Source organism: Mobula birostris, chromosome 23 (assembly GCF_030028105.1).
Source record: "Mobula birostris isolate sMobBir1 chromosome 23, sMobBir1.hap1, whole genome shotgun sequence".
NCBI lineage: Eukaryota > Metazoa > Chordata > Chondrichthyes > Myliobatiformes > Myliobatidae > Mobula > Mobula birostris.
The window spans coordinates 5541616-5558848 of record NC_092392.1 but is presented as its reverse complement, the minus strand read 5'-3'; the positions used below and the strand labels follow the sequence as shown (position 1 = coordinate 5558848).

Below are 17233 nucleotides of genomic sequence, written 5' to 3'. Positions count from 1 at the left end.
GGACATTGCGGGAACCTTTTTTACGTATAGTGCGGACTGTGAGTGAGGTTTTAGCCTAATGAATCAACTCAAAAACAAGCTGAGAAACCGTTTAGGTGAATGTCATTTGGATATGTTAATGAGAATCAAAAGCTATCAATTGGATGGAAATTCTATTAGTCTAGATAGAGTTTACAAAGAATGGGTAAATGCCAAAGGCAGGAGAGAGAAAATATAACTAGTGAATTAAATATGAATGTTATTTTGTTGTTATTCTGAGCAGTTTTATGTCAAATATTTTGCAAACCTACATAAACTGTGCCGTGTGTGCATTCAGTACGCACATACTTTTGTCACAGGAAAAAAATTTGCACAACATTAGATTTTTGCGCACACTGACTACTAAAAATTAGAGGGAACATTGCTCACCAGGGCCCTGTACAGCTGCAGAAGGACCTTTTTGCTCCTATACTCAATTCCCCTTGTTATGAAGGCCAACATGCCATTAGCTTTCTTCACTGCCTGCTGTACCTTAATGACTGATGAACAAGGACACCTATATCTTGTTGTACTTCTCCTTTTCCTAACTTGACACCATTCAGATAGTAATCTGCCTTCCTGTTCTTGCCACCAAAGTGGATAACCTCACATTTATCCACTTTAAACTGAATCTGCCATGCATCTGCCCACTCACCTAACCTGTCCAAGTCACCCTGCATTCTCATAACATCCTCCTCACATTTCACACTGCCACCCAGCTTTGTGTCATCTGCAAATTTGCTAATGTTACTTTTCATCCCTTCATCTAAATCATTAATGTATATTGTAAATAGCTGCGGTCCCAGTACTGAACCCTGCAGTACCCCACTGGTCACCGCCTGCAATTCTGAAAGGGACCCGTTAATCCCTACTCTTTGTTTCCTGTCTGCCAACCAATTTTCTATCCATGTCAGTACCCTACCCCCAATACCATGTGCTCCAATTTTGCCCACTAATCTCCTATGTGGGATCTTATCAAAGGCTTTCTGAAAGTCCAGGTACACTACATCCACTGGCTTTCCCATGTCCATTTTCATAGTTACATCCTCAAAAAATTCCAGGAGATTAGTCAAGTATGATTTTCCCTTGGTAAATCCATGCTGACTCGGACCGATCCTGTTACTGCTATCCAAATGTGCCGCTATTTCATCTTCTATAATTGACTCCAGCATCTTCCCCACCACTGATGTCAGGCTAACTGGTCTATAATTCCCTGTTTTCTCTCTCCCTCCTTTCTTAAAAAATGGGATAGCATTAGCTACCCTCCAATCCTCAGGAACTGATCCTGAATCTATAGAACATTGGAAAATGGTTACCAATGTGTCCACGATTTCTAAAGCCACCTCCTTAAGTACCCTGGGATGCAGACCATCAGGCCCCGGGGATTTATCAGCCTTCGGTTCCATCAGTCTATCCAACACCATTTTCTGCCTAATGTGAATTTCCTCTAGGTCCTCTGGCCACTATTACATCTGGGAGATTGTTTGTGTCTTCCCTAGTGAAGGCAGATCCAAAGTACCTGCTCAACTCGTCTGCCATTTCCTTGTTCCCCGTAATAAATTCACCCATTTTTGTCTTCAAGGACCCAACTTTGGTCTTAACTAATTTTTTCCTCTTCACATACTGAAAGAAGCTTTTACTATCCTCCTTTATATTCTTAGCTAGCTTACTTTTGTATCTCATCTTTTCTCCTTGTATTGCCTTTTTAGTTATCTTCTGTTGCTCTTTAAAAGTTTCCCAATCCTCTGGCTTCCTGCTCATCTTTGCTATGTTATACTTCTTCTCTTTTATTTTTATACTGTCCTTGACTTCCCTTGTCAGCCACGGTTGCCCCTTACTCCCCTTAGAATCTTTCTTCCTCTTTGGAATGAACTGATCCTGCATCTTCTGTATTATTCCCAGAAATACCTGCCATTGTTGTTCCACTGTCATCCCTGCTAGGATATCTTTCCAGTCAACTTTTGCCAGCTGCTCCCTCATGGCTCCATAGTCCCCTTTGTTCAACTTTAATACTGACGCTTCCGATTTTCCCTTCTCCCTCTCAAATTGTAGATTAAAACATCATATTATGGTCACTACCTCCTAATGGCTCCTTTACCTCGAGTTCCCTTATCAAATCTGGCTCATTACACAACACTAAATCCAGAATTGTCTTCTCCCTGGTAGGCTCCAGTACAAGCTGCTCTCAGAATCCATCTCGGAGGGACTCCACAAACTCCCTTTCTTGGAGTCCAGTACCAACCTGATTTTCCCAGTCTACCTGCATGTTGAAATCCCCCATAACAACTGTAGCATTACCTTTGCGACATGCCAATTTTAACTCTTGATTTAACTTGCACCCTATATCTAGGCTACTGTTTGGGGGCCTGTAGATAACTCCCATTAGGGTCTTTTTGCCCTTACAATTTCTCAGTTCTATCCATACTGACTCTGCATCTCCTGATTCTATGTCCCCCCTCGCAAGTGACTGAATTTCATTCCTTACCAACAGAGCCACCCCACCCCCTCTGCCCACCTGTCTGTCCTTTTGATAGGATGTACACTCTTGCATATTTATTTCCCAGTCCTGGTCCTCTTGCAGCCATGTCTCTGTTATTCCCACAACATCATACTTGCCAATTTCCAACTGAGCCTCAAGCTCATCCACTTTATTTCTTATACTCCGTGCATTCGTATATAATACTTTTAATCCATTACTCCCCTCACCTTTCACATTGATTCCTATTGCACTTGGCCATACTCTCCGATCCCTTCCTGAGTTTTCTGCCCCGTTAATTCTGTTGTCTTTCTTAACTTTCCTTATCCTCTCATTCCCTTTAACTCCATCCTTATATTTCCTCTCCTCCCCCCCACTATTTTAGTTTAAACACACCCGTGTAGCAGTGGCAAACCTGCCTGCCAGAACGCTGATCCCCCGTCTGTTAAGGTGCAACCCATCCCTTTTGTACAATTCATCCTTATCCCAAAACAGATCCCAGTGGTCTAAGAATCTAAATCCCCGCTTCCCGCACCAGCTCCTCAGCCACACATTCAGATCCCCTATCTCCCTGTTCCTGCCCTCATTAGCACAAGGAACTGGAAACAAACCAGAGATAACCACCCTGGAGGTCCTGCTTTTCTGCCTTCTTCCGAGTTCCCTGAGGTCACGCTGCAGAATTTCTTTCCTCTTCTTCCCAACGTCATTTGTACTGACATACACCACCACTTCCGGCTGATCACCTTTACCCTTGAGGATGCCCTGCAATCGGTCTGTGACGTCCTGGATCCTGGCACTAGGGAGGCAACGGGAAGGGAACGTCGACTCAGACCATGAGAGGCCTGTGTCGGGCATTTTCATGCCTTACAAGGCGCAAGTTGGAAGTCTGTGGGGCGCTACTCCTCGCACAGACACTAGAGCAATGAGTGGTTAAGTGCCTTGCTCAAGGACACAAACACGCTGCCACAGCTGAGGCTCGAACTAGCGACCTTCAGATCACTAGACGAACGCCTTAGCCACTTGGCCACGTGCTCAACACAAAGGCAACACGCCATCCTTAAATCCCGCCTGTTGCCGCAGAAACCCCTTTCCGTACCTCTCACTATGGAGACCCCTACTACCATGGCTCTGCCTGACGTCTGTCTCCTCGGCTTTGCTTCAGTGCCAATTTTTGACTTGTAGACCTGTCCTCCTCTCAGACTGGCAGTGTCTTCTGTCCTGACAGCTTCCAAGAGGGTGAACCTGTTTTCAAAAGGTACATCCCCCGGGGTCTCCTGTACTCCAAATGTCCATCCCTTCCTCATCGTCACCCCCCCCTTCTCTCTTCCGGTATCTTCGGTGTAACAATCTCGCTATAGGTCCTGTCCAGAGAACTCTAGTTTTCCCGGATGAACCTGAGGTCAACCAGTTGCTTCTCCAGTGCCTCAACACGGTCCTTCAGGAGCTGAACCTGGACACATTTTCTACATGTAGCCTCCTGGTAAGCCTCAGGTTGGCTCAGCTCGCTTTCGTCTAGGAGGAGCACCTTCCGCCCCACCAAACTGGGTAATCAAGTTTGTGTGGATGCCGTGTGATGTACCCACCCCGCCAATTAACAGACAGCACACCATGGAAGACTTACAGATTACACTTTAAAGATCTTACTGGAACTATGTAATTAATAGAGATACAATATAAAGTAAAAGGCGCCAAACTTATCAAAGTTCAACCACTTCATGCACAACCGTTGGAGCTCAATTAACAGGGTCTTCTGTTCACCCGTCGATATCCTCCGACCCCCTTGACCCGCCGCCTGGGACCAACCCCGGTGGTCGACCAGAGCGCGTCCAGCACGTCCTTCCTCTTCGGTTCTCCTCCCGAAAAGCCCTGGGCCTCTGTTCTCCATCGTCATGTTAACGAGCATGGAATCTAAGTCTTCAAGGTTTGTCCTAAAAAGTGCAGCACTCAGTCCCCGGCCTGCATTTCTGAGCGCTCAGTTCAGCGGTGCAAATCCCCTCTCTCCACAGTGTCTCATTCCGATTGACAACCTGGGTTTCCAGCCCCAAGTCCACCACTGTCTGTTCCAACACCAGGAAGTTCAACCGGTATGTCGGGTCATTTCTCTCAGATTGCACCAAACTCCGACTGCCAAAAACTACTCCACATTTTACACTTCCCCTCTGTTGCTTTCCCCCCTCCCTCCCTTCTGCAAGGGAGGGTAGCCACACGCAGCAGATTCTAAGGGTGCCTCACTTTGCCATAGTCCCTGGTGAATCTACCATAAACGCTGCCTGGGCAGAGCGAAAAGCATTATCAAGGATGCATCTCACCCTAACCATGGACTTTTTACTCTCCTCCCATCCGGTAGGCGCTACAGGAGCCTCCGCTCCCGCACCAGCAGGCACAGGAAAAGCTTCTTCCCTGAGGCTGTGACCCTGCTGAACCTCCCATCACAGCACTAAGCAGTATTGCACCCATATTGTACTGTCTCAGTACTTTTATATTTGCGTGCTGTAGCACTTACTTTTTATTCGCAGTTATTTTGTAACTAACACTATCCTTTGCATTTCTGCTTAGATGCCAACTGCATTTCATTGGCTTTGTATCTGTACTTGGCACAATGACAATAAAGTTGAATCTAATCTAATCTAATATCCAAGAATTATCATAGAATTCCACAGCTGAACACAGAGCACGCACAAACTGCATCCTTCTCCAGACCTGGCACTTGTTCAAAACAAGTATTAATTCTTTAACTTTTTGTCACCTGGGGTCCGGCACTCGCCTCGTGTCATATTCCCCCAAGGCGAATCCAAACCCTAGGTGATCATCCACATACGTCAAAACTCCAAACAAGTCCACATCCCCCATGGTCTTCCCCATGCCCCACGGGAAGGTTGCAAGGGCTCCGGATATGCCCTGTGGCATCTTTTCAGACCGGAAGAATCCCTGGGGACCTATAACGGCCATCTTCTCTTTGTCGGCCTCACTCATCAGGATCTAGCAACGTCTAGTCCTCAGATCCAGCACATTAAACCATGTCGCACCACTCAGACAGACCATCGCGTCTTCAGCTCTCAGGACCGTATACTGGTCAATGACAGTATGCCTGTTCAGAGTCCTATAATCCACACACACGCTGCCTTCCTCTTCCACGGCTGCAGGGGCCAGTCGCCGCTTCCTCTCTCTCACCGAGGTGTCTTCAGCGGTCAACTCCCCTCCCTCATGGTATTTCGGAGCGTCCACTAAGAGGGTCTCACCCTCAGATACTTCCCCCAGGCTATACCACCGCCGGCTCTCATTTAAATTCGGTACTGGCCCCATGCTGCTACACACGTCCTCACAAGCAGCCCGAAACTCTGGGTGCACAGACAATGCCCCTGAACAGCTCTCATCCGCCTCCTCCTGGCAGGCCCCCGTGCACCTCCTCACCAGAGGAGGTCCCCTCCAGAATCGAAACGCTGCCTGTCTCAACAGTGTCCGGACACATCAGCACTAACGATTCATGAACCTCAGACACCCCCACCTTGGCCTCCGAGAACTCCAGTTTCACTGACCAGTAACCGTCGTCTGGATAATCACTGGCACTGGTACCTCAAATCTCCAGTGCCCTTAATGTTGTCAAGGGTAAATGCTTCACATACCAGTTGTCAAACAAACTGTATAATAACTTGGCCTGCGTCCCGGTGTTGAGGATGGCTTTAGCATAGCTTCCATCTATCCGTAATGACACACGGGGGTGTGGTCCCTCTAAGTCTTCAGGAATAGGGTCTGTTCCTTTCAGGAGTTCATTGGTACATTGCTGGGAATGTGCTCCCCCAGAGATCCCAAGCCGTTCCCCCACTGGGCCTCCACTAAGTTTCCCGACGCCTCTCCGATCAGCTGAACAATTGAGGGAGGGGCTGATTCCCTTAAATGATCCCTCTGGCACTGCAAGCAATTTATCTGCCCCCCTAGCCAGAGTAGATACTCTGAAAACTTTCCATCAATCTCCTTACCTTCTGTATGGAAAGCCCCCCAGGTGCTGCATTTTACTTCCAGTCAAACCAAAAGCATTTTCCCCCGCTTTCAGATAACTGGCCGCTGTCGCTACAGAGTAATTGAACCTGATGGTTTTGACAATGTCAACAGCCCGTCTATCCAAACTTCCAACCAATCCCTGTCGCTCTCCCTCGACTGAGCACTGCCACTCATCTAACAACTGAGAGATCCGCTCTGCCCATGTCTCGTACGCCACCGCCCCTTTAGGGGTGGATATTATCCCAAAAACCAGGCAGAGCCTGCCATAGCAGGAACATTTATTCGCAGACACTACCTCCGAATCAGCCCACTTTTCCCTCTCTCTCCTAACAGTATGGACAGCCCATGGTCCCGCCTCACCTGGGGCACCAATAGACACAGGCAGTCCCACCACCAACTCGTCAGCGCTAGTCTGCACTCGAACAAGGACCTCTGGGGTACCAACAGCCACCCCACCCAACACGCATGCAGTAATAACCAGCAATCCCTCAGAGGCACACCAGCTTTCCGCCCCCGCAGCATGCATAATTTAAAGAGGGCGATCACACAGCTTCCACAAGATCCAAACCCGGACGATGGCCCTCACAATGTAGCCTCCTGGTAAGCCTCAGGCTCGCTCAGCTCGTATTACAGAGAAGCCATTTTATTAGAACATTACAAAGAAGCCACTTCATTAGCCTTAGCAGTAACATAGAAGAAGAAACCCCTTACACACAGTTGTAGCAGCCAGTGGCACCATCGGTGTCCCTGACCTCCCACATCAAGTAAGCACCGCACTGAATCAGTTTACCTGTCAGCTCTTCACCACTTCTCACCCTCTGCAACTGTGGCGTAGTCTCCTCCTTCAGCCTCCTTGCCGAAGACTCTCGAGCCAAGGACTCGTGCTTTTCTCACAAGGCACTCCCTTCAACAAGGCCGCTCCCCTAGAGTGAACTTTGATTATATTGCTGATAAATTAATTAATTCCTTTCATGCCACACATCTGCCGATCTTGAAGGTATGTGTTGCAGGCTGGTCCTGACTGGATTTTTAATCAACCGCTCCTGAAAACAACAGAAAAAGACTCCCAAGAGCTTACCTCCTCAATCCCCGCACTCACTCCTTCACTTACCTTGAACACCAGTGCCCCACAAGGCTACACCCTAAGCCCCTCTCTTTGTTCCTTGTGCAGTCGTGACTGTGTGACCAGATTCTGCTCTAGCTCCGTTTACAAGTTATTAGATGACACCACAATCATCGGTGGGATCTCAAATAATAATGGGACTACAGACAGAAGGTAAAGAGCAGAAACTTTCAAGAGCAGAAAGTATCAAGACAAAAACTTTCTTAATGTCAAGAAAAGAGCTAGTCATTGACTTCAGGAAGCAGGATGACGCCCCCCACCCGCCCGCCCTTGTACCAGTGGGGCTGGGGTTGAGTCTGTTGAGATCTTCGACTTCCACCAGCAAATTGTCCTGGTCCAGCCATGTGAACACTTGGCCAAGAAAGGCGAAGCAAAATTCCTAAGGCAGCACCTTCTAGACCCAAAACCACTACTAACCAGAAGGATGAGAACAGCAGATACCTCGGGACATCACCACTTGGAAATTACCCTGCAAGTCACTCACCATCCTGACATGGAAACATATCCCTATTCCTTCATTGTTGTTGGATCAAAGTCATGTAATTCCTTCCCTAACAGCACTGTGGGTGTGCCTACACCTCAGGGACTGCAGCGGTTCAAGAAGGGATGGGCAATAAATGCTGGTCTAGCTGGCAACGCCCACAGCCCACAAAAGAATAAAAATAATTCATCATGCCGCATTGAAGCTCACCAATTTTTACAAATACCCCATAGAAAACATTGTATCTGGATGTATCAGAGCTTGGTATGGCAGCTGCATTGTCCAAGACCACAGGTGATTTCAGAGAGTTGTGAATGCAGCCAGTCTATGACAGAAACCAGACTCTTCACCACTGATTCTGACCAATGCCATAGGAGGGCAGCCAACATATCCAAGGGTATCTCCCACCTTGGACATTCTCTCTTTTCCCATCTCTGAAGCAGAATATATGATATCCTGCAAATCTGTACCACCAAGCTCAAGGACAGCTTCTGACCGACTGTTTTAATACTCTCTAATGGACCTCTTATACAATAAACTCTTAATATATTTCACCATGGTCCTTCCTCATTATTTGTCAACTTGCAATGCACTTTCTCTGTAACTGTAAAACTCTGTAACATCCTGGTTTTTACCCCCTTTTTGTGCTGCACTTATGTAGGGAATTATCTGGACAGGATGCAAACGAAAGTTTTTCACTGTTTTTCAGTATATGTACATTATTAAACCATTTACTAACCACATGAGTATGCTCATATATACTGTACACCCCAATGCAAGTCAGGTGCAGGACCCAGATCTATTCAATAGTCATAGTCCTACGTTATTGATCCCGGGGAAAATTGGTTTTTGTTACAGTTGCACCATAAATAATAAATAGTAATAAAACCATAAATAGTTCAATAGTAGTATGCAAATTATGCCAGTAAATTATGAAATAAGTCCAGGACCAGCCTATTGGCTCAGGGTGTCTGACCCTCCAAGGGAGGAGTTGTAAACTTTGATGGCCACAGGCAGGAATGACTTCCTATGACGGTCTGTGTTGCATCTCGGTGGAATGAGTCTCTGGCTGAATGTACTCCTGTGCCCACCCAGTACATTATGTAGTGGATGGGAGACATTGTCCAAGATGGCATGCAACTTAGACAGCATCCTCTTTTCAGACACCACCGTGAGAGAGTCCAGTTCCAACTCCACAACATCACTGGCCTTACGAATGAGTTTGTTGATTCTGTTGGTGTCTACTACCCTCAGCCTGCTGCCGCAGCCCACAACAACAAACATGATAGCACTGGCCACCACAGACTCGTAGAACATCCTCAGCATCATCCGGCAGATGTTAAAGGACCTCAGTCTCCTCAGGAAATAGAGACGGCTCTGACCCTTCTTGTAGACAGCCTCAGTGTTCTTTGACCGGTCCAGTTTATTGTCAATTCGTATTGTAATCCTCCACCATGTCCAGACTGACCCCCTGGATGGAAACAGGGGTCACCGGTACCTTAGCTCTCCTCAGGTCTACCACCAGCTCCTTAGAACAGCGCTGGCAACCAAAAAGCATAAAATGCTGCCCCATTCAATTGGTTTATCACAGGCTAGTCAGCTCCCTTTTGCAAAGACAGGTCGCTCTCAAAGTGATCAGCTCTGAATCTAGATATACATGGCCTACTATGCATGTTTGCTGTAGATTTCCTCTTGAACACCAAATTAAGAAAACCCACAACTGGCTTAAATGGAAAATTAAAAAAGAGTTCTTGCCTCAGTGAAGAACCATCTGAGAACTCTTAAGTGCAGGTACATTCGGCTGAGGGAGATCTTGAAAGAAATGTAACAACACTGAACACAGTAGCCTGTTTCCTCAAACAAATGTTTATTGTATGCACAGTGGGGCCCAGTGAGCACAGAGGTATTGAGGCAGCAACTCTTCAAGCATTAATAATTAATTCAAAATACACAAAAAGCTTTCTAGCAGCACACACAAAGAATGCTGGTGAACGCAGCAGGCCAGGCAGCATCTAAAAGAAAAGGTACAGTCGACGTTTCAGGCCGGGACCCTTCGTCAGGACTAACTGAAGGAAGAGTGAGTAAGGGATTTGAAAGTGGGAGGGGGAGGTGGAGATCCAAAATGATAAAAGAAGACAGGAGGGAGAGGGATGGAGCCAAGAGCTGGACAGGTGATTGGCAAAAGGGAAACGAGAGGATCATGGGACGGGAAGCTTAGGGAGTGTCACGAACCCCGTGACGGGAATAAAGAACCAGCAGAGATGGAAAACACTTTGGATTCCAGTATTGCTATAAACTAATAATATTTATTAGTAACTACGCAATACAGTAATATAAATGTAGATAAATCAAACAGGTTAGCAATGATTATATATATAAGTACAGTATATCAGTAAGTGTGGAAATATATGTATGAAAAACCAAGCTTCTTTAAGTCTAGGGGTAAAAAGATACGGTCTTACGATGATGAGTAAAGTTCAGTTCAGTTCAGTTCGTGGTATTGAGTTGAGCAGTGATGGGGGGAGAGAGAGAGAGGGAGAGACTTGAGTCTTCAGGTGAGCTGATGCCGTCGATCTTCTCGTTGTCCTTCGAAATCCTTTGAAAGTCACTGACTGTGACTTTAACAAAGGTGACTGGTTTTCTGTGGTGGAGCTATCCCCCAGGCGAGGGTGGACACATGGACAACTCCCCACCAGTCAATCAACCCCTTTCCACTGCGAGAGTGAGAATCGATGGGCCTGATCAATCCTCCAAAACCCACTTGTTCTGCGAGCACAACAATGCTCATTCAGAGTCCAAACGTGTGTCAGAGGTCTCTCATCTGACCTCCTATTTTATCTTCTCGCGCTGAGCATCAAATATCATTCAAATAACTCCTCCTTCCTCTCTCTGTGAAAGAAATGCAGGCAAAAGTCCTTGAAGAAGTATCAACAACGTTCCGAAAATCATAACATCAATTGTCCATTTAGTAATGCCCTCGGTCACTATAGCATCCTACGAGCTGCTCGGTGCTGTCTCCAACTCCAACTCGGCAGAAATCCAGAAGTTACTTCCAGTGCCTTGAAGTGACAGCCCAACAGTTAGTCTTCGTCTCTTTCTCTCTCTTATTTATAAACAAGTTGTCGGTGTTAATAACTCTCTTTCTCTTTTCAAAAGCACAGTTAATAGGGGTCATCTAGCACAGTTCATAGGGGTAATTCAGGACCCCGTCACAGGAGAAAGAAAGTGAGAGGCGAAGCCCAGAGGATGGGCAAGGTGAGAGGGACAGAGGGAGAAAAAAGAAAGGGAAAAAATGGTAAATAAATAATTAAACACACACACACACACACACACACACACACACACACACGTGTGTGTGTATATATATATATATATATATATATATATATATATATACACACATACATAAATAAATAACGGATGGGGTACGAGGGGGAGGTGGGGCATTAACGGAAGTTAGAGAAGTCAATGTTCATGCCATCAGGTTGGAGGCTACCCAGACCGAATATAAGGTGTTGTTCCTCCAACCTGAGTGTGGCTTCATCTTTACAGTAGAGGAGGCCGTGGATAGACATGTCAGAATGGGAATGGGATGTGGAAAGCTTTCTGATCTGTTAGAACTATTTGATCATGACAGGCATTGATAGAGCAGGTACACATTTTACCCGTGGGAACAGTGTCAAAAGCAAGAGACCATGAATTTGAGTTGCGAGCTCTTGCCACCCCATTCCCCTACTCATAAAGGAATTGAACAGACTTGCTATTTTTTTTAGCGGCTGTGAAGCAGACGCACAATGCATAATTTCCACCAAACACATTCATCGTGATCAGCACTGGGTACCCACACTGCTACTTTGATCACCATCAGCTAACGGAGCAAAGTCCAAGTTTGAACGCACACCTTTTTAAATAATAAGTTTCTGTGTGTTTTGTAGACTCAGTTGCAGAAAGTAAGCAGCTAATGTACAGCTGGATGATATCTATGGAAGCAAATCCGTAGAGGCAAATGCATGACAATGGACCTCACTGCTTGAGTCACAGTGAATCACAGAGCAGGACAATGCAGATTCAAGTCCTTCAGGGCACTGTCTGCACCATTCATCTAGCACCCACTTGTACACTAATCCCACCTTAACCCATTCATTCTATCCACATTCCCATTCCATCATCTGCTCCTCGCTGCACCATGTCACATGTCATCATTTGTCAACATATCAGTGGTCAATTAACCCACCAACTCAACTCATTTTGTCTCAGGGAAAATGAGATTATGATTATGAAGACACACAGTCCTCTTTTATTGTCATTTAGTAATGCATGCATTAAGAAATGATACAATATTTCCTCCCATGTGATATCACAAAACACAGGACAGACCAAAACTGAAAAAAACTAACAAAACCACATAATTATGACATATAGTTACAACAATGCAACAATACCATAACTTGATGAAGAAGTCCATGAGCACAGTAAAAGTTCAAAGTCTCTCAAATGTCCCACATCTCATGCAGACGGGAGAAGGAAGAAAAATTCTCTCTGCCATACCCGAGCACGGTCTGACTCTGAGTCATCCGAAAACTTTGAGCTCTGATCAGCTCTCCGACACCGAGTACTGAGCACCATCTCTGTTCGAGCGATTCGACCTCCATCTCGGTCGCCAACAGCAGGCAAAGCCAGGGATTTTGAGGCCTACCCTCCGAAAGATTCCCGACCGTTCAGTAACGACAGCAGTGAACAAGCGTTTCAGAAATTTTTCCAGATGTTCCTCTGTGCTTTCACCAGCACCAGGGGAAGGAATTGAACCAAGGCTGTAGGAACCGTGATGCTACTATCTGGTGGTGGTGTTGCCTGTTGTGCTGTTGGCGTTTAGGGCAGCAAGGCTATTGGATTGAACAGCAAAAGGTGCTTTCATTGGCCCCTTGCATGGTCGAAGTGCCTGGTTCATCTGTGTTCCAATAAAGATGTAAAAGTTGCATCTGAAATGTGGTTATTGTTTTTATACTGTAGCACTTAGATAATGGCCAATGTTCAGTGAGTTCTCTTTGTTGCTCTCTGATGCCATGTCCATTTCAGAATGTTTCTGATGGCACGTCCATTTCAGAATTTATTTTATAAATTTGAAATGCTAATGTACCATTATAAACCATAGACAAACAGGGACTAATAGGTATTTGGTTAGAAACAGTAGATAAACTGGACTCATAGGAATTTGTTTAGTATTGGTTGCAATTTTCACTGAACGGTTAGAGACTGAGATGTAGGGATGAAGGAAAGATGGAGAGAGGATGTCAGCAGAAATGAGAGAGAGAGAAATAGATTAGACTATCATTCATACAGATCAATTCACTGAGATTCAAAGTATGTTTATTATCAAATTATGTATACAGTTTACAACCCTGAGATTTGTCTTCCCACAGACAGCCATGAAACAAAGAAACAACAAGGAACCCGTTCAAGGAAAATATTAAATACTCAACACGCAAAAAAAAAAGAAATGAATTATGCAGACAGCAAAATCCAAGAAAAAAACCAGGGAGTATAAAACATTAAAGCACAGAGTCCTGGAAACAGACTAGGAATGTTCAGTTCAGTTCAGCTTAGCCTTGTGTCACTTATTGAGTGCAGACCGTGCAGCCAGTCTGCCCCGATCAAAACAGCAATGGAAAAGGAGTAACCAGAAACCCGAAACACATATAACATGAACTGCAGAATCCTGTCCACACACCGCCTTGGATAAACCTTGTCCAAGACCCAGGACTCTGGCAGCGGTGAGTGAGAGGGAGGGAGAGAGACTGGTCAAATGCAGGCAGATGGTGCTGAATATCTGCTTGCCTTCTGCTTTTCACTCTACCTCAGTACGCACGACAATAATAAACCAAATTTCCAATTTAAAATCACTCTTTCTCTCAGCATTAGCTGCAGACTATGTTTCTTGCTCTTTTTCTCCTCTCTATCAGTCCCCAGACCTTTCATCCTAGTCTGAAATATTTCTCAAGCTACAACAATAAAAATGTTAATAACATGCAGAATAAAGTGTTCCAGTTGCAGAGTGAGTGCAGTGCAGGCAGACAATCAGGTGCAAGGTAAGAACTAGGTGGACTGTGATTTTAAGATGGTAGTGGTGAAATCATTAGAGATAATTTTTGTGGTGGGGTAAAAAGCAGGAGGCAATGATGAGAGAAATTGTGAAAGATGTAGATACAGGGGTAGTGATACAAGTAAGTGAAGGAGATGGAGACTGAGTAGAGATGAAAGCTTGTGTGAAATAAATCCAGCATCAAAAACAAGGAAGTGAGAGAAAATACGGAAAGGAATAATGGTCAAAGATAAAAATGAAACAATGAGGGATAGATGTCATAGGTTAAAGGTGAAAGGTGAAATATTTAAGAGGAACTTGAGGGGGATCTTCTTCACTCAGAGGGTAGATCAGAGTGTGGAATGAGTTGTCAAAAAGGTGGTGGATTTCAACATTTAAGAGAAATTTAGATGGGAGGGATATGGTCCAGGTGCTGTTCAAAGGGACTAGGCAGAATAACAGTTCAGCATGGAGCCAAAGGGCCCATTTCTGTACTGTAGGGTTCCATGGCTCAGTGATCCTAAGTGAAGGAGAAATAGAGAGAATACCGGGAATGGAAAATGAGTGAGTGACAGAGATGAGAGAATTAGCAACTGAAAAGCCTTGAATTGCCTTCTGTTTTGTGCATATTGTAGGTAGAAACATTATGGAGACAGAGGCAGCCTCAGTCATGGCTTGGGCTATCTAACAAATAAGTTTTGTATTAAAAAATAGAAATATTCCAATGTAACCTTGTAGAACATTTTATCAGCCAGGAGCCCTGTACATTCTATGGAATGAAGATAAGCAGATGTAGAGAAGAAAACACGTGTGGGATAATGGCCTGTTTAACCAGATGATGTTTTTTCAACTGGTGCGGTGGGTATAGCTCATTATGCTCTGGGAACGACACAGCAGACAGTCAAAATTACACAATTGACCTTAAGTAATAATGCCACTCAGATTACAGCAGATAAGAAATCACTTATAAGCTGGTCAATGAAAGGAGGTGCTTTCAGTTTCTGATGGTTCTTTTGAAAATGAGAGCCCTAGTGGTCCTCAGTGCCTTTCTCCTGGTGGTCTATGGCAAGGAGACGTTCGTTGGGTGAGTAACGTATTTTGTGGAGCAGGTTCGATGTTGTCGTTTAAAGTTAAATTGGATAGATATATGGACAGGAAAGGAATGGAGGGTTATGGGCTGAGTGCAGGTCGGTGGGACTAGGTGAGAGTAAGAGTTTGGCATGGACTAGAAGGGCCGAAATGGCCTGTTTCCGTGCTGTAAATATTATATGTTATATGGTTATATGATTATATGAGTATCCAGTCAAATGGTGAAGCTATCCTGTCCTCCCTCTAAATTAGCACCAAGGAACATGGGACCATGTTGCATCATGTTGAATGATTAGTCATGCATTTACTGTGGTTTTAACTCTTTACTAATAGTTGGGGTAATACTCAAATCTACAGTACAATTCAACCACATCTACCATGGACACGAGAAAATCTGCTGATGCTGTAAGTCCAAACAACACACACAAAATGCTGGAGGAACTCAGCAGGCCAGGCAACATCTATGGAAAAGAGTAAACAGTCAACTTTTCGGGCTGAAACACTTCTTCAGGACTGGGAAAAAAGATGAGGTCACAGTCAGAGGCCCCTCAACCCAACTTCTTACTCATCAACTTTGCCTCCAACTTCCGCCCTGCCCTCAAATTTAACTGGTCCATTTCTGATACATCCCTCCCCTCTCTGTCTCTATCCCTGGAGACAGTTTATCCACTGATATCCTTTATAATCCCACTGATTCTCATAGCTAACTGGATTATACTGTACCTCTTCTCACCCTGTCACTTGTAAAAATGCTATCTCCTTCTCTTAATTCTTCAGTCTCTACCGCATCTGCTCTCAGGATGAGACTTTTCATTCCAGAACTAATGAGATGTCCTCCTTCTTCAAAGAAAGGGGCTTTCCTTTCTCCATCATCAATCTACCCTCACCCACATCTCTCCCATTTCACACATGTCTGCCCTCAACCCATCCACCCAGTGTTCCTCTTGTCCTCACCCACCATCCCATCAGCCTCTTGCCCAGCACATAATTCTCAGTAATTTCTGCCATCTCCAACGGGATCCCACCACCAAGTACATCTTTCCCTCCCCCGACTTTCCGCTTTCCACAGGGATCACTCCCTACGTGACTTCCTTGTCTAATCTACCCTCCCCACTGATCTCCCTCCTGGCACTTATCCTCACAAGTGGAACGAGTGCCACACTTGCCCCTACACCTCCTCCCTCACTACCATTCAGGGCCTCAAACAGTCCTTCCAGATGAGGCGACATTTCACCTGTGAGTCTTTTGGGGTGCTCCTGGTGTGGCTCCTATACATCGGTGAGACCCGATGTGGATTGGGAGACCGCTTCACAGAGCACCTACACTCCATCTACCAGAAAAAGCGGGATCTCCCAGTGACCAGCCAGTTCAATTCCACTTCCCATTCCCATTCCAACATGTCAGTCCATGGCCTTGTCTACTGCTGCAATGAGGCCACACTAAGGTTGGAGAAGAAACACCTTATATTTTCTCTGGGTAGCCTCCAATCTGATGGCATGAATATTCATCTCTCAAATTTCCAGTAATTGCCCCCCCTCACCATTCCCATTCCTCTGGTGCTCCTCCCCTTCCCTTTCTTCCATGTTCTATCCTCTCCTGTCAGATTCCCCCTTCTCCAGCCCTTTATCTCTTTCACCAATCAACTTCCCAGCTCTTGACTTCACCCCTCTCCCTCACATGGCTTTACTTACCACCGACTACCTTGTACTTCTTCCTCTCCTCCCCCCATCTTCTTACTCTGCCTCCTAATCTTTTTTTTCAGTCCTGATGAAAGGTGTCAGCCCAAAATGTCAACTGTACTTTTTTCCATAGATGTTTCCTGACCTGCTGAGTTCCTCCAGCACTCTGTAGAAATTAAATAGAAGAATTGATTGTTTACCTGCCAAATTAAAGTTCCTGGTTGGAAAGCACAATGCATAAGAAAAAGAGGTCTTGTTCACTGTGTGTGAACAACACAGATTGTCTCTG

General features: G+C 45.4%; 1 protein-coding gene across 1 annotated transcript in view; it reads left to right on the top strand.

Annotated features, from left to right (window-relative positions):
- Positions 1–15195: 15195 nt before the first annotated feature.
- The window catches only part of LOC140186975 (carboxypeptidase A1-like), a 46862-nt gene continuing 44824 nt past the window's right edge, over positions 15196–17233 (top strand). Inside the window, exon 1 of the mRNA XM_072241839.1 lies at positions 15196–15260. Coding sequence (XP_072097940.1) covers positions 15196–15260 — 65 coding nt within the window. The remainder of the gene's footprint in view (positions 15261–17233) is intronic.